Source organism: Crocuta crocuta, unplaced genomic scaffold (assembly GCF_008692635.1).
Source record: "Crocuta crocuta isolate KB4526 unplaced genomic scaffold, BGI_CrCroc_1.0 scaffold113, whole genome shotgun sequence".
In the NCBI taxonomy this organism is placed as follows: domain Eukaryota; kingdom Metazoa; phylum Chordata; class Mammalia; order Carnivora; family Hyaenidae; genus Crocuta; species Crocuta crocuta.
In genome coordinates this window covers 4,304,063-4,322,527 of record NW_027530368.1, presented here as the reverse complement: position 1 = coordinate 4,322,527, position 18,465 = coordinate 4,304,063, and the positions used below count along the sequence as shown (strand labels likewise).

Genomic DNA, 18,465 nt, shown 5'->3' with positions numbered 1-18,465 from the left:
CAGAGAGAGAGGGAGTCACAGACTGAAACAGGCTCCAGGCTCTGAGCTGGCAGTCAGCACAGAGCCCGATGCGGGGCTCGAACCCACAAACCGCAAGATCATGACCTAAGCGAAAGTCGGACGCTTAACCCACTAAGCCACCCAGGCGCCCCTCATATCACAAAATATTTTAAAAGATTTATAATAGTAAAATAAAACATCCTTGAATACTAGGAATGAGCCTTCACTTGGTTACTATGTATTATTATTCATTGTTATGCAGGATGCTATCTGCTAGTGTTCAGAAAGCATTTTTCATCAACTCAAAGTAAGACTGGTCTGAATGTATTATGATCGTTATGATTTTGTCCTACTTTCATCCTCTGAAACAGTTTAAAATAGCATACAAATTGTCTGTTTCTTAAAGATTTGAAAGAATTCCTGTATGAAACTTTCTGGCTCTGGTGCTTTATTTAGGCATGGATTACTTGGCACACGAATGTTTATGGGAATTGTATTTTCATTGTGGATTGTATTTTTCATCATTATAATCTGGCCCTCATGGTCAGCATCGTAATAAGGTGGAGATGATTTGGAGGGGCTGGAGGCAAGGGGGGAAAATATTAATTATCACAATTACCTGGACATAATAAAGAGGGTCCCAGGTGGTAGCAATGAGGAAGGGAACATGAATCGGATATAGAAACGGTCTAAGGATAGGTTTTATCCTTCACTTCTCAATCAATGTTATAGTCTCTTCCTGAAAACAGTACCTCATCGTGCATGTTTTCCTCTTGTTTTCCAATGGTCTCCTGTTTATATGTCATATAGTCAACTAAATTGTTAGCCCCTAGAAGAAGGAAGAATGTCTTAACATTCTTTTGTAGCCTTTTAAGCCCACTCCTGGACACATGCCAGTTAACTCCTTACAGGATTGATTCATTCAATCATTACAACAGCATACTGTTAGAATACTGCTCACCAGAATTAGGAAATTAGTGTGTTATGTGTTTTCTACATTGATGTCATGAGATAAGAAAGGCAGAACTAACCACAAAGGAGTGAACTGAGCCACAATATAAGATGGCATCCACAGCCCTTAGAAGGGGTGGCAAAGGCCATCATTGTAGAAGACTCAACTACTATTAGAATGACCACAAATTCTGAGTCAGGTGCCAATCGATGAGGCTTTAACAACTTAACCCTGATGCTGGCAGTTCTCACACCCACCTAATGTGTCCCACTGACTGGTTACAGGGGGCTGAGCCTCAATGGACCAGCCTAGAAGGACAATGGCACAAGACTCACCAGGTTGTCCAGCATCCTCATGAGGGCCTCAAACTCATGCTCCCCCAGCCGGCTCTTCTGCATGGGTCCGAAGGTGCTCCCTGCCCACTGCACGGAGCCCACTTCGTGCGGTCGGTGCTTCTCCTGCTCCAGGAGGATGAGGTTCTCCACTCCGCCAGCGCTGGACAGGGCGGACACCTGCAGCAAAGAGCAGAGACCTCAGAGACCTCAGAGACCTCAGAGAGAGAGAGAGAGAGAGAGAGAGAGAGAGAGAGAGAGAACACATGTCTAGAAACGTGAGCTCTATGTGGCTTTTTCTTCCCAGAGGAAACTTACTGGGCATGCACCCATTTCCAGGAACAGACGTATTAGCAATTTTTTTTAAAATTTTATTTATTTCTGAGAGAGAGAGAGAGAGAGAGAGTGAGCATGAGAGCATGAACAGGGGAGAGTCAGAGAGAGAGGGAGACACACAATCTGAAACAGGATCCAGGCTCTGAGCTAGCTGTCAGCACAGAGCCCGACGTGGGGCCCGAACCCATGAACCATGAGATCATGACCTGAGCCAAAGTCGGATATTCAACCGATGAGCCACCCAGGGGCCCCAGGCAATTTCTTTCTTAGTGTTAGTTCTTAGAGACTACAGAGGAGGAAAAAATGATGCACATGTTAAACCTTAACTATAAAGCAATACAGAGGACTGAAAAGTTACCTGGGATACAGACCAACCTCAAATTGTGATTATTTTGCCGGTGGGGGGGTGGGGGTACAGTAAAATCAGAAAGGGCTCCAAAGGGGACTTCAATTCCTGTCTGTAATATTTTATTTCTTCTAGAGGAAAAGATCTGAAGTAAAAAGTCTTTTACTTTTTAAATCTGATTGGTGGATAGTGGGTGGATAGTTTATTATTCTTCTGTACCTTTCTCTTTCTCTGTTTGAAACCTCTCCTCCTGTTTTTTGTTTTTGTTTTGTTTTGTTTTGTTTTGTTTTGGGGGGGTTGGTGGTTGTTGTTGTTGTTGTTGTTGTTGTTTTGAAAAGCTAGCCTATTGAAAGAAATAGGCTAGCTTCTCAGGCAATAAAAAACACCAGAGTAGCCTGATGGCCTGAATTAACAGGTCTAAAGGAAGAATTCATCTTCCACAGTCGTATCAGTCAGTGAAGGAAACCCAGAAGAAGGAGACACATGAAGTGCTGATAGTACACAGCCGGACACTATGCAGGAGTCAGGCAGCTTCACCAATGGACTTGGAGTATTTGTCCCACCGTCACGGGTCCATGGAAAGGGGCTATAACAAGTGGCTGCAGGCAACGGACTCTGAGTATTAGGGCAAGAGGTGCGTGTATACAGCAGGCGATTTTAATGATCCTAAAAAAAAGATTTTCTAATCTGACTAATTTCCTGATTTCCTAATTCTATATTCATCTAATGGTACATTCTATTTGCGTCATGAATCTACTACTCAGACATAATTGGTTATGATTTGGCTTACAGGGTGAGCCCAGTAACAGGGAGAGATGGTGGTTTCTAAATATTCTAGATAGTGAGCCAGGTATTTTGTGCTGCAAATCTGATTGATATTTGATATCTCTTCTAGGCCTACTTATTATAGGAGAATGCTCAATTATATAAACATTCGGTGTTCCAGTTTTTACTGAAAATGAAAGTATATAATTTAGCTTGCTGGCAAACAGAAGTCTAGGAATCCGTGAGGCTCTGGGACACACCCTGGAGTGTGTTAAATTCAGCAGTGTAACAAATGGCCCCTATGAGATGTCCTAGAGGTCAGCCAGGCCACCTCTGCAAGGTGACCCTTGTCACCCTGTGAAGTGGAGGAAGCAAGAACACTCATCTTCTATACCCTCTTCATCCAAGACATGTGTCCAGTGGAAGGTCCCATGTTTATCTTAAAAAGATGACTCCATGCCCTAGCAAAAATGGAGACTTCAGTAGGCATTTACTTCCCTCTTCCACCAAAACTGAAGATCCCTGTCCAATATCCCTGGAAGATGCTCAGTTCTGTGCCTAGTGAGGCCGTGTACTATGCTGTTGTCCAAATGTGAGAAGGGTTACAGTGAGTTCACACAGATTACACTGAGATCAAACCTCCCTTTTTGTTATGTGCATTCATTAGTCCAGTTCTGCCTTCTGTCGCTGTTTCTAATGCTGAAGTCCCACACACTCACACCGAGGCTGCGGGTGTGGGAATGCACTCTCACTGGCCACAAATCCCAGCTGGTCAATCAATTACCTAGTTCATCCTGGATCCCTACCTGGCCAAGGGAGCGCTTCAGCCCTAGGACCCTGAAACCCTGACTTGGCATGCAGGCTGTCAGCTGATGTTTCCCTGACTGACTTGGAGTGAAACCCTGACTATCTTTCCCACCAACCCTCATTGTCCCAAGAGGCAGTGCAATATAGTGTTTAAGGACATGGACTTGGGACACAGGCTGCCTGGGTTTAAATCCTAGCTCTGCTACTCACTCACCGTGTGACTTGGAGCAGTTATTTACCCTCTTTGGGCCTCAGTTTTCTCATCTGTAAAATGAAAATTTGTAATATCTACCTCATGAGCACTATATAGGGTAATATTTCTAAAGCACCTAAAATAGCACCTGGTGCATAGAGTGCCACATAAATGTTTATGATAAATAAATTCTGAGGTTTTACTATGAAAGAACAATATGCCTTGGGGGTTAGTGGTTATGGAGGAGGAAAGAACTGCCCCCATCCTTAGGAGAGCTGCCTCCTTCCACCTCCCTCCCCCCATCAGTTTCCATGGTGATGGGTAGCAGATGGGGAAGAATTGCCTGAGCTTCTTCCCATCTGCCTGTAAGCAGAGCAGGGAGCTGTGTCTCTCAGCTGGGGATGACCCAGATTCCTAGAACCCCAAACTGATGGAGAGCAGTGAGTACTCTGTCCCCAGGAGAGTGGACTAGGCTTTTAGTCTTGAACCACCAAAATGACTGCAGCCATGTCTGCTTGTTTGCCAAGGTCACTGGGGGAGAAAAGTAGGCCCACGATGGAAATAGAACCTCAGTGCTGGCTGTTCCGCTAGAAATGACGCGTCCAGGGGCTGCAATCCCAGCAGCATCTGCAGACTGCCAGCCCTTGGGATCGTCCATGTCTTAAACCACCCACACTTCTGGTCTAATCTTGCCTGGTTTGCTTCCACACCTTCTAGCTTCCTTTCTCTCTCTAGAAGCCTCCCTCCCTGCTCCACAAGCTGAAAAAAAAAAAGCCACTGGAGCTTTTCTGGGGGTTATTTGCCTTAACTGCCTGATGCATTTGAACAAGGTCACATCGAGTCAGTCCTGACTGAAAAAAGAAAGTGACAGCAGTCAGGGCCAAGAGAAGCAGCTGAGGCTGTTGGGGCTGGTGGCCGGCAGCTCTGCACTTTCATCTCCTCGGCGGCTAGACAGCCATCCTGCCTTTGGTTAAACTGCACAGAGGCCGTTTTGCAGTGTGGAGCGGTCTTCACCATGTGGGGGGATACATGGGCATCTCTCTCCATTTATTTTAGCGCCATGCTGTCTCTGCAAAGCTATAAGAAATATTTTCTCATGGAAGCCTCTTCTTCGGCAGGAAGATGGGGAACTGGTGAGGGCTCAGATATGGGGAAAACAAGGTGGGCATATCAGAGGCTCTGCCAGGTTCTAACACCAGAACTCAGGGGCAGAGCTCAGAGCTAGCATCTCTGGTTGGGGCAGGGAGGCCACCGCATCTGAAAGGTACTGCCTTGATCCTGGTTCTACCTTTTCCACCTTCTCTGGCTCTGACCACTGTTTGAGGGGTGGGGGGACTTTTTTCAACACCTCTTCATCATTGTCTTAATAACTGTCCTCTCAACATAGTCCTTTATTTATTTATTTATTTAATTTTTTTTTTAATGTTTTTATTTCCAGGAGAGAGAGAGAGAGAGAGAGAGCGTGAGCAGGGGAGGGTCAGAGAGAGAAGGAGTCACAGACTCTGAAACAGCCTCCAGGGTCCGAGCTGGCAGTCAGCACAGAGCCCGACGCGGGGCTCGAACCCATGAACCGCGAGATCATGACCTAAGCGAAAGTCAGACGCTTAACTGACTAAGCCACCCAGGCACCCCTCAACATAGTCCTTTCAAAACCATTGAGAACAGTGCCACTTGTAGTCTCCACCTGGGATGCTTCTGGGATTGTCCCATTCTTCCCCCACCCCTCAACTCCCAAGACAAAAGCAGGCTTTCCTCCTGCAGCACTGCTCTGCCTAGACTGGCCAGAAGAGGGCAGACAGGACACCCAAGGACCTTGCAAGGAGCTGACTCATCCTGGAGCAGTCAGCCTCCCCTTGTGTCAACCGAGTCCTAAAAATACCATCTGCAACACCTCTCCTTGTCTTTCATCCTTGAGGGGGATGAAAGGCCCCATCCTCACAAGGACTCCACAGGCCCCATGTCTCCGGCTGAGGAAACACAAATTATGGAAAGCAAGTCCCTGACCCAAAGGCACACATCCCAGAGCTGGGAAGGATGGCGTCCTTTCAGCCTGCAAGGCCACCTTCCTCACCCGACAGCTTGCCACACTGAAAGTAGACTGTGTTTGGCTTATCCAACACCACTTCGTTAACTGGCAGGCAGAACTCTAGGGTTTCTGTTCTCCTGTTGCTTCTCCACCAATTCCTCTAGGGGTCGCCTGATCACTGCCACTCCCCACCCACCCTCCATCTCATCCCTTCCTAGTTAGGAGAACTTTGTGATACGCTCTCTGGACATGACCTTGGGGTTTCTCTGGTGTTCAGGCTTGCCATGTCAAACTTCCCCCTGGTCTGCTCCCCACTTCTCTTTCCAGGCTGGACCATGTTCATAGTCTTTGCAAACTACACCCTCCAGACAAAATAAAAAAGAAAAGACCTACCTATGTGGTATCTATTTGGCATAGCTAGATGTAACAGTTATACCACAGGTGGGACCTGAGCACGGTAAGGACTTTATATCCCCTCTTATGGTTTCTCCCACTGTCCAGTTGATGGGCCTACAAAGTTCCCTGTCCTGAGCACTGACCCTCAAGAGGGAGGTAGGCACTGGTTGTTAGATAACAATGATAAATATTTTAAAGCTACAAAACTGATTCTAAGTGTAAAACTTTAGAAGGATAGGTGGTGCCAAGGCAGAGAAACAGGGCAATGCTTTTAGATAGCTGGCTCAGAGGACTCCTTAAATCATAGCCAGTGGGGCCTCCGTCAGAGCCACTCTGGGGCCCACTCCCCAGAGGAACTTGCTTACTTGTATCTCACATGCAGCCTGCAGGTGGAAGATCTTATAAAACGCCTCCTCCACGGTGTCACCTAGAGCAACCACTCCATGGTTTCTTAGCACCAGGATCTGCAGAGGAGCAAAAGGTCAATTAAAACTTCAAGCCTTTTAAACTTTAGTTAAGAAGGAGAGGTTTTTCATTTATTCCAGATCAATTTCCACATCCAATTGCAAAGCATCCCAGCACCCCTCCCCAACTCCTTGTTCATTCCCCCCCACAAACACCCCTATGCCATCCCACATGTGATTTTAACCATAGGCATCATCCCTAAGAAATAGAAGACACCTTGTAAAACTGAGACTTGATAGCTTGCTGGATTTCTTTGGGCAGTACCTGGATTTTTAGGCTTTGGAGGGCTTAGAAATCTGAAAATTTGGTGTCTGTGTTAAAGTGAATGAAATTACTCGATGTTCAATATTAGGGACTAAGCTCAAAAGCAACCCCTTGGTCCTGTGACTTAGTTGACTTGACTCAAAACCCAAGGGGGTGGCTCTCTCAGGGGTGGCTCTGCAGAAACAGGTGAGTCATGTCACCTCTCTGCACCTCACGTCTCCTCTCCATGAACTCGGTGAGATCCTGGCAGCTCTAAGGCCCTATAGCTCTGTGAAAGAGGCTGTAGTGACCTTCTACTCTAACTCTCTGGTTTTACAGAAGAGGAAACAGAGGCCTAAGGAAATTGAAAGTCTCCCAGCTCGTCAGGGGCAGAATCTGAACTAGAACCCAGGTGTTTTCACTGTCAGTGCAATGTTTGTGAGTCAGCCAGGGGCAGGTAGATAAAAAGGGAGTTGGGGAGAAACAGAAATGAATTTACACTAAGAGCCTGACTCCCCAAAGTTCAGATGCAGAAACTGTTCCTTGGTTGGTTTTATTCTCAAGAACTCTCTGAAAACAGATGATGCCCACTTAGTAACGGGGACACAGATCAATGTGTTAGATTTGTCCTTGCAGACCTGGGCTGAGGCCTAGTGGCTTTATCATCATATTCTCTATTGCTGAATGAAAACAGCTGGAATTTTTTTCCTCTCAAGTGCCAGAGAAACAGGAAAAGATGATGACTCTGGCCTCCAAAAGACTGCACACAGCAAAGGCCCCATGTCTCAAATTCTTCTAGCATTTCATAGATGTGAACATCTCCTCCTTCTCTGGGCACTGCTAACGAGGCTTTAGAGGACATCAGGAGAGAGTGGCAGGGATTTCTCCTCTGTGTCAGAGATGGGAAGGCAGGGACTTTCAGACTGGAAATGATGCAGGCAGTAAGAGCCTTTTGAGGACAGGAACAAGCGTCCATCAACCCAGGCTCAGCTCTAAAACTTCCTGTACTAAGCTGGCCACCCCTAATTATGTGCTGTTAAATACAGGTCTTTAGATTTAAAACAAACAATAGTGAGATTCTGTTTCTATCAGGTTAGCAAAAAAAAAAAAAACGGTGAGAACACTCAAGTTTGGGGAGACTAGGAAGCAGCCTTCCCACATACCAGATGCTGGAGAGGAGAGGGCAATTTGCCTCTATGAAGTAAGAGTTCTAAAATGTGCATCCTTAGGCATTTATCCTAAGGATGTGGTCTCAAGCATACACAGAGATTGAAATGAAAGGATTTTCATTGTGTGTTGTTCATATCAAGAAAAAAACTGGGGGGAAAACCCTCCGAATGTCCAACCACAGAGGACTCTTAAGGTAAAATGGTGACACAGCCATTCATACAATGAGGTATATTTTAATAATCTAAAATAGTGGCTTAGAAAATATTTAATAACATACAGTGGTATTTATTGGATATTGCTAAGAGAGGAAAGGAAAATATATTTTATGATCCTAGTTTTATAAGTATATGTGACTATATTTTGAGTAGGCACCAAAATCTCAGGGTAGTGTGATAGAATCTCACTTCACTTTTTGTTTATATGCAACTTCGAAACATTGTCCACTGAACATGTGTCACTCATGATGTGGGCTTTTGACAATCCCACCCCACAGCATCTCCCTGGAACAACTGAGCAAACCTTGCAGGTGGGTCCAAGGCACTTCTGCAGGCTGATTCGATCTGCTTCCTGCTCCATCCCACCATTGAAGTCATAGTAGGCCATGTCCCCCACCAGCAGGGCATTGTGGGAGACAGGCAGGAGGCCACACTTCATGGCCGACACCTTCAGTGAGACAGTGGAATGGTTAGCACCTGCAGCTCCCCCAGCTCCTCTGTCACATCTGCCCTCTCCTCAGAGTGGCACAGCCAGGCTCTCCTCTGGGGACTACTGGTGGGAGGGAACAAGCCCCCAACAAAGGCACTGCCCTTTGCCTCTGCTACACCTGACTGGGGTCTGGCTTTCTGGCTTCTTCCTCTGATGTCTTTCCAGATTTCCCAAATCTTACCATTTTTATAACAGCCATGTCAATATACCACTTTCTAAACTTGCTACAGAGAATGCCCTTGAGAGAGCTGGTGCTGCTGTCCACCCCCTGCTTTTCTCTTGTCCTAGGACTCTGGGAAGAAGCTGGGGTGAGGCAGGGTCCAGGGTCCTCTGGGATGGGCTGGTGGAAACCCTCAACCTTGAGGTCAGGGCAGAAACAGGGAGGCTCACTGAGAAGCCCCATCTTGTGATGGGGCAATAAGAGCACTAAGGAACAGGGTTAAAATCCATGCCCCACACCCTGCCTTTTATTAAAAGCAAGGGGCGTGGAGAGGTTTAGGAAAGCCTCTTGCCTTTGTTCACTCATTCTGCCCCACAAGTAAGCCCGGACTCTGCAGAAATGGATACTCAGCACAAATAGATCGTTCAGTCTTGGCCCAAATTCAGGAAAATCTGAGTCCTCATAAGTAGTGTGCTTCATAGCAAAAACCCCAGGACAGTGACATGCCTGCTCTGTCCTTGTAGGTATAAGGCCTGGAGGTCAGAAAGATGGGTTGAAGTTTGAGGAAAAACACCCAGAACTGGTTGGTTGTTGCCTTTCCAAATGATACTGCAGTGTCTCAGGTACACATGGAGAAATGACCAGAGCCATTGAAGGGACAACCTGATACTTGAAGGTATTCCTTCTACTCTCTCCTGGTTTTCCTTGCTCCAATTCTCAGCTCTCAGCCTACCCTGGGCTGTGAGAAGTGGACAAGTCCAGGCTCCTACCATATTATCGTTTATCAAGATCTCTCCTCGCTAGAGGCTGGGCTGGGGGCAGGCCAGTAGGACNCTCATTGTTACCTCCTCTCCCCCAAACCAAGACTTCTGTGCTTCGAAAAATGGAGAGGATTAGTGTTCCCACATTGGGGGTACCCTCTCCTCAACATGGCCTGAGTTCCAGGAAATCTTTCCAGAACTGTTTTAAAAGAGGAGATCACCACTAGCTTGGGGAGGCCTAGGTCTTCCCTCAGGGAGAACCTCAGAGAAGCGGGTAACAGGGGTCTGCCACCAGCCTCGGGGTCTGAAATGCTGGCCTAAGGAGTGGACACTCACGGCTGCTGTGGCTGGCGTGTGCAGGTGGATGATGCAGCGCACGTCGGGTCTGGCTGCGTAGATGGCCGAGTGCAGACAGAAGCCCGTGGTATCCACTGGGAAACAGCTGCTGCCCTTCTCCACCACCTCTCCCAGGATGTTCACTTTGATCTGGGCCAGCGAAGAAGAGACACTGATGGTCCTGTGGCAAGTCTCCCCGCACGTGAGCCAGCACACACCTACCCACTGTATTCAGGCATGCTGGCACACCAGGAGCCAGGGCAGGGCTTGGCGTTAGGAGCAAAAGAGACCTGGTTCTTGCCCTCAGTGAACACACAGGCCAATGGGAGACATGGGTGATTATAGTTCAGCAGGAAAAACACTGGAGCAGAGTTTCTCAAACTTTACTGGGCATAAGAATCACCTGGAGATCCTGTCAAAACGCAGATTCTGATTCAGGAGGCCAAGAATGAGGCCCAAGAGTCTACATTTCTGACAAGTTCCCAGGTGATACCCAGGCTGCTGGTCCATGGACCATACCTTGGGTAGAGGTGCTAGAAGATAGTCACAGAATTCTCTAGAAACAGATGGAAGGAGTCTTTGATCCCAGTAAAAGGAGATCAGAGAAGTCTTCCCAAAAGAAGTAACATCTGAGATTTTTTTTTTACTCTTTACTTTGAATTTTTAAACATCATACACAAAGGTAAAGAGAATAGTATAATGAACATCCATTTACTAATCTCCCAAAAGCTAGGTCTTAAAGGACAGGTAGAAACTAGTCACTGGTCTTATAATATAATCTGCTTTTGATGCCAAGGAGGTAGTAGGTGTCATGGCTAAAAATCACACATTCATGTGATGTGGGTGTGTGCGTGTGTGTGTGTGTGCGCACGCGCACGCACACGCACACAATTGCTGGTGGCTCTGGCTGGCCCTGCACAGTCAGGCTGTGGTGTGCCCTGCTAACATAAACAATTTCACAGAACATCACCACCAGAGAAGGTCACTTTGTGACACAGCAAGACAAAAGATTATTCCTTAATCGTGCTTAAGCATAGACAAAAACGACCCTGTGCAAGTACAAACATGTGCACACCCCCTCCTGGCTAATGGCAAACATTGGAGCTTTTTCATCAATGGCAGCTTCTGCCTCACTCCATCCCCCGACTCCTAGCTCATAGAACTGCCGCTGTGCCTGACAGTGCATTATCCAAGGCAGCATCCCCTTCTTAGGACCAGCCAGCTGTCCTCATGTCACTTCTCCTGCACACAGCTGGCAGGGTGGGTACCACTGCTACACAGAGACCTGGTCGCATCACTCACCTGCTTACAGTGCTTTGGAGGCTCTGCATGCCCAGAATAAAGTAAAAGCACCATAACAACGGCTTTTGGTGCCATTCATCACTTGGCCCCTGTCACTCTTCCAGCCTTACCTCCGGACACCTAAAAGGTGAGCCAGATGCAGCCACTCACTGCCCTCTCAAGTTCACCATGATCTGGTATGCGCCTGGCTTTGTGCAAACTGTCTTCCTGCTGAGGACACAGCTGCCTCTGCCCAGCTTCTCCCTGCGGCCCTGGTCTATGTCTGCTTATCCTGTGGGTTTCTGAGGACTCAGCTCCTTCACCACCAGGTCAACCCAACTCCTCTGCCCCTCCTACGGGGGCTTCCAAAACTTCCTGCTGTATGAGAGCATTCTTCACTCCGAGTTTACTTGCCTGCTCCTCCACTAAGCCACGAATGCCTTAAAGGCAGAGCCTGTGCCACCTTGTGTCTTTGGTTCCAGTCTGACTCACCATGACCTTGTGAGGTGGTCCTGTGCAAGTCACTTACCCCCTGGGCACCAGCGTCCTCTCCTCCCCGTAAAGTGGCCTTGGCACTCCTCATGGTCCTGGCCCAGCTGGCATGCCTGGACTCAACATGTGTGTGTCAAGGCTGGCAGAGGCCTGGAGGTGGCGCCCTCTGGCCTTGGCTATGCAGCACAGAAGCTGTAGCCCCTGCAGCCACTGGGCCTCTTCTGCTTGTAAGACAGTCCTTTCTACTGCTTTCCTCCTCCCACCCAGGAATCTTTCCTGATCAAGACCAACTTCTGGAAGTCTCTTCCTACTACACCTAAAAGGAACAAGAGAACCATAAGGGGTCCCAGAAGCTATCTCAAGTGGCAGCAGCACTAGGCAGGTCTTGCAGAATGCTTGAGAGAAAGTACTGGCTGTTGTTCTAATATATCTCCCCTAGGAAGGCCTCCTCACTCCCAGCCTTTGGGGTCCAATCCCAGGTACAGGAAAGAACCCAGGCCCATCTCCTCCTCCTCCCTCCTACTGCACCTTGCATTTGGTCTCATGGTTGGGTTGTGCTGTGGGTATTCTGCTTCAGGGCCAGGTGTCTTCTCTGGCCCACCAGACTGCAAGCTCTACAAGGGACAGGACAACAGTGGCTAATCTGGAGATGGCCTGTCACTGTAGGCTGCTGTTGTTTTAATAAGGAATAGGCAGCGAGATTCCAGACTATACTCACCAGGCTGGATGCGGTGACTTCACTACAAGAAACTCCCTTAGGGCTAATCAAGAAGTGATCCTGCTCCTTGCTGACTCTCAGCTGGAAGGAAGACACATGTTTTCAGTGGCCAGGAGAGAGAGGGATCATTTCCAAGGATGCTCTGCTGGAATCCCCTCTTCCTCTGAATCCACTGCATCTAAAACTTCCCCCCAGGAACCCTTATCTCCCTCCAGCACATGAGAGATGAAAATGGCCCAGCCTTTATTTGGAACTGGGGCAATGGACCTACAAGAGAAATCTCCCAGTGATCAAAGGTAGCCCTAGAAATAGGATCCAGGAGTTCTTAGCTCCTTATCCAGAGAAGTGACCACAGGTGACCACAGTGGTTAGAAACCTTGAAAGGGCTCAGTGCGGGGCGCCTGGGTGGCTTAGTCGGTTNCTCCAAAAAAAGAACAAAAAAAAAAAAAAAAAAAAAAAAAAAAAAAAAAAAAGAAAGGGCTCAGTGCATGGCGATGCCAACAGGCAGGAGTTCTCCCTTCCTATTTTGTCAGGGCCCCACACAGTGCCCACCCCACTCTAAGATGCTCTGCTCACCGTGACGTAGGTATCGCTCAGCTGGGCCCAGCCATAAAGGTCTAAGAGACGGTACACACTGCTAATCTTACATCGCATGAGCCGCTCCCCCTTGGCCAGGTTCAAGGTGTCAGCTGTGTGGAGGTCATTGATGGGCGTCATCATGGAGAAGTCTGCAGGGAAACAGTGTGGGGGCAAGGTGGCTCTCAGGGTCAGGGTTCCTGTCTGTCCCCCTTCCTTCCTTGGCCCTAGTCCACTCTAAATTCTCACTGGTACTACAGCTGCACAAGAAACTTCCACAGGCAGGGAATTAAGTATTCTTTGACTCTTCCCCGGGGGGATAATGTCCAGAGAATGGATAGTTGTGCCCAAGTAAGTCTCCTGCTTATTCAGATAAAAATGGCATTGCTTTTGGTCAAAATTCATGGCAAGATTCAAACCACAGAATGAAGAGGTCTCAGAATGTCAAGCCTATAATAAATACTGAAGATGAACACTGAATAAAAGCAATAAGTTTCTAAGTGGAAATATGGATATATTTCATCAACAAGTTTTAATGAAGAAGTTAGTAATCATGAGACCTGCTATTATCATATTGTTTAAACTATACCATGTAACATAACTTCTCCTCTACTTTAGAAATAGGGAAAATTAGAAAGTCAAGTCAGGGAGGAAGCCAATTCCCCAACTCTTTCTGATAAGTCATAAGCTTCCAGAAGTCAGTATGGCTGGCTGAAGGGCTTCAAGGCCTCAAGCAGGCCACATCTTCTCCCCTCTGGATGTGCAGTCCTTGGTTATTTATGGTCCTTTCTGGGAATTTGGGTGGATGTGGAAAGGATTTGGAAATGGGCCTAGAAGGTTTGAGAGTCCTATACTCAGAGCATCCAAATGGTTTAGGAGGTGATGTCCGGTCTATCCCATTAAAATGATGACCATTCCCTGCATGCCTCCAGAAGGCATAAGGGGGTGCCTGAGTACCAGCACTTCCAATTAGTCAATGTCTAGAAACCAATAAAAGAATCAATAGGAGAGGGTTCTGGCTTAAAATGATATTTGGCAGGGAGCCTCTTGATGCTGCCTATCCCAGCATCCCAATAAAAACTTTAATGGATTAAAATGGCCTTTAGAAGCTTACACCATCTCCGTAACCTCACTACTACACAACTTGATATATGTCCTATATCAGGTTTGCCATTAGTTGAAATGATGAGATGGTCTGCAGAAGTGAGGGAGGATCAGGCGCTGTTGGGCCTATGTAAAGCAAGCAGAACAAACCTCGAAACACTCCATGTCAGGGATATGCCCCCTGGAAAGCCTGTGGCCACCAGAGGAATACCTCCAGGGCATGTGTCTAGTAACCACAGTTGACAGGGAAAGAAGTGGTCCAAAGGCTCAGCTGAACTGGCAAAAAGAACAACAACAAAATTCTAAAGTCAACAATTTCTAATTGGAATTGACCAGTCTGGGATCCTTTCTTTCTTTCTGTGCATTCCCTAGACAAGCAATTACCTCTTTACTTTGTTCCTAGCAGCAAGAAGGGAGGGGTAACAAAAGCATAAGCCCCACCCCCACCCCAGAAAAAGCCAGGCAAGGGGGGCTATCCAAGATTTCTTGGAATCCTTCTCTTACAAATAATTATGGAGTCCCGGGGATGTCCAGGAGGCCAGAATAGATCTAAAAACATGCCATCACATCTTCCATGTTCTGTATCAGTGTCCCCCTCCCCCATACCATGGAGCTTTGCTGTAAGGATTACCCCACCCATAGGCCCAGGGTGGGAGAAGAGACCAGAAGCCTCCACCGGCATCCCAGAATGCCTGCTCTCAGGGTTTTAAGAGAGAGAATGCTTGTTCTAAGCAGCCTCACAGAAGTTATGATGACTGAGTGCCAGTTTTATGACTTAGATCTAACTAAGTCATTTACTCAAGGGACCTAAGAAAACACAGAAAAAAATGAAAACTCACTAACCCCTCTGGGAAAGCTAAGACTGAAAGACACACTACTGGAAAAATAAAATTAAATTAAAACACAGAACCACCACAAAATTCTAAGGCAAATGGAGCTGGACAAAGAACAACCTATCTGTGCGTGAATTCATGACTCTTGGAACTTCCCTGACTCAGATACACTGGACATAGACTAATCAGATTTTCAGGCATTCAACTGTCTTCCTGACAGATGCTGACCACTGAGGCAGTGAGAATGCTGGTCAGCTCTATTTCTCTCCCAAAAGAAAGAATATAAGGTCAGAGACATGAAAATGATGAGAAAAAATAGGATAGCTGTGGGAGACAAAGGCCAGAGAACCAGCAAACAGATAATCAGCATCAATACAACAGAAACAATTTCTGAACTGCAAAAGAAACCTGTGTAAATATATTATAAGGATTTACTACATTCCAAAGGGAAAAGTCCATAGAGAAAAATCCTATAATTATATGCTTCCTGACACATCTCTGAAATACAAGGATAAGGAGGGGAAAAAATGTGCAAACATCTAGAAAAAAACTTGGGTTACCTACAAAGGAACAAAAAAATAGGCTGCTTCAAATTTCTCTGCTATAGCAATAGAGGCCAGAAGACAATGCCACAGGAGGTTTACTAACAAACAACATTAAAATAAAGTGACATAAAGCAGGTAAAAAGAAGAGAGTCACCAAAACTACGTACAACAAATATAAACAAAAAATAAACAGAGATGGGGCGCCTGGGAGGCTCAGTTGGTTGAGCATCTGACTTTGGTTCAGGTCATGATCTCACGGTTTGTGGGTTCGAGCCCTGCATCGGGCTCTGTGCTGACAGCCAGCTCAGAGCCTTGAGACTGTTTCAGATTCTGTGTCTCCCTCTCTCTCTGACCCTCCCCTGTTCACGCTGTCTCTCTCTCTCTCAGAAATAAATAAAATAAAATAAAATAAACAGAGATCATAACACCATTATCAAAGTAGAAATCAGGGAAAGCACATACTTTTGGAATATTCACCCTTGGCAGCAAGAAGGGAGGTCTGACAAAAGCATAAGGACCCCAGACAAAGCCAGGCAGCAAGGGTGACTGTTGGGAGGATCACTGTGTACATCATCCTTTGTGAAATAAACCTATAATCCATAATTAAGCTATAGCTATAAAGAACACTTTTGCTTCGGATAACATTTCAGCAAGATACAAAGCAAAAGCCATTAGAAATACAAATAGAAATGAACGGTAATCAAATATATAGTGGAAGACAACACAAATCTCATTTTTTGTAAAATCAAAAATAATAAATGAAGATACAGATTAAATACTATGCCCTAGAGATAGATTCTATATCCACATATCATTTAAAAATGGTATTAGGCCACAGAGAAAATCTCAGTAAATCCCCAACATAGACATTAAATAGGCTACATTACCCAAATACAATTCAATAAAACTAGACATTATCAACAAACCTTTAAAAAATACAAATTTAACAGCTTGGAAATGAGAAAGGACACTCCCATATAGTTCCTTGAATAAAATAAAATCAAAACAGCAACTGCAAACTATCTAGAAATTTAAAAAAAGGAAATACTGTGTCAAAATTCATGAGATAAGACCAAACTTACATTCAGAGAAAAAAAATTCATAGCCTAAAATGTCTTTATTATTGAATTAAAATGAAAATAAAGCATTCATTTTATTCTATTCCAGAAAAATATATAAATAACAAAATAAACTAAAGAAAAGTTATGGAAAAGAATTAATGAATAGAAAAACAAAATCAATGAATTGGGAAGCTAGAAAATTAGTAGAACTAATATATAGATTCAAGAATTGGCTTATGCGATATCTATGAATAAACCAACATCTGGATTGGCCGTAAATAGAAAGTGAGAATATATAACACCAGGAATGAGAATGGGATGTCATCTCATCCACAACAGAAAGCTTAAATGATAGAAAGATTGTACATCACCCTAATAATTTTGAGACTCTCCATGAAATGGATTATTTATTTAAAATATATGACCAAAATTTACTCAGGATGTAGCAAAATAAAATTGTTATAGACCCTAGATGAAACTGAGAAAAAAAAAGTTACAAAAACGTCACCTATCTGGACGGCTTTACCAGTGAATAATAAATCTCCAAGGAAGAGAGACTTCCTATCTTATTTAAGTTCCATCAGGACAGGGGTGCCTGTGTGGCTCATTTGGTTGAGCATCCAACTCTTGATTTCAGCTCAGGTCATGATCCCAGGGTCCTGGTATCAAGCAAGCCCTGTGTCCAGCTCCACACTCAGTAGAGCCTGCTTAAGATTCTCTGTCTCTCCCTCAGCCTGTCTCCTCCTCTCTAAAATAAAAATTAAATTAATAAATTAATAAATTCCATCAGGACACAGCAAAGTGCAAGGATCACCTGATTTACCTTATGAAACTATAGTCTTTTTTTAAAATATTTTTTTTAAATATTTTTATTTATTTCTAGGAGAGAGAGAGAGAGACAGCGTGAGCAGGGGAGGGTCAGAGAGAGAGGGAGACACAGACTCTGAAATAGGCTCCAGGCTCTGAGCTGGCTGTCAGCACAGAGCCCGACGCGGGGCTCGAACCCACGAACCGCCAGATCATGACCTAAGCGAAAGTCGGACGCTTAACCGACTAAGCCACCCAGGCTCCCGAAACTATAGTCTTAATACCAATACTAAATGAGGACTGCCCAAAAAGGGAATTTCTGACAAATCTCATGTACGAATATGCAAAATCCTGAATAACTCTAGCAAATCAAATCTAGAAGAGTATTTTCAGAAGAATGTATCAAGACCAGGAATGACTGATGTCAGGAATGAAAAAATAGTTCAATATTCAGAAATCTATTAATATAATTCATCACATCACTAGTTCAAAGAAAGGAATATCAATAAATGCCCAAAATGCATTTTATAAACTCAACATCTATTTCTGAGAAGAACCCATATTGAACTAGAATAAAAAGAGATTTCCTCAACATGATCATGAACTCAACTCTTCTGGTAAAGGGTATCTATTAAAGTCAGAAACAAGACAAGAATGTTTATTTTCTAATCTATAATTAAACATTGTTCTGAGGGTTCTAATGAATATAGTGAGAAAACTGGAAAAGAAAACAAAGGATAAATGTTGAAATGAAGGATTCAAAATGACCATTATTTGTAGGTCATGTGACTTTTTTTTAAAAATATATAAACCCCAAAAGAATTAACTGAGAAACTATTAGAATTTAAGAGTTCATAAGAAGCTACTTTTCTGGTACTGGCAAGCTTCTGACAAGAAGCTACTGGTGACGGCTATAACCAGTAAGAAAACTGAGTAGAGAAAAAAAACATTTAAAATAACAAACTTACATAAAATTTCCAAGATAAACTTAACAAGAAATTAGTAGGAACTATATGAAAAGAACTACTAACCTTCTCTGATGGACATTAAAAAAG

At 45.0% G+C, this 18,465-nt stretch overlaps 1 protein-coding gene across 1 annotated transcript in view; it reads right to left on the bottom strand.

Annotated features, from left to right (window-relative positions):
• The window catches only part of ADD2 (adducin 2), a 53,197-nt gene that overhangs the window by 20,513 nt on the left and 14,219 nt on the right, over positions 1-18,465 (bottom strand). Inside the window, exons 5-10 of the mRNA XM_077766326.1 lie at positions 13,061-13,212; positions 12,485-12,565; positions 9,994-10,143; positions 8,551-8,694; positions 6,519-6,617; positions 1,288-1,464 (exon numbers count right to left, since the gene is read on the bottom strand). Coding sequence (XP_077622452.1) covers positions 1,288-1,464; positions 6,519-6,617; positions 8,551-8,694; positions 9,994-10,143; positions 12,485-12,565; positions 13,061-13,212 — 803 coding nt within the window. The remainder of the gene's footprint in view (positions 1-1,287; positions 1,465-6,518; positions 6,618-8,550; positions 8,695-9,993; positions 10,144-12,484; positions 12,566-13,060; positions 13,213-18,465) is intronic.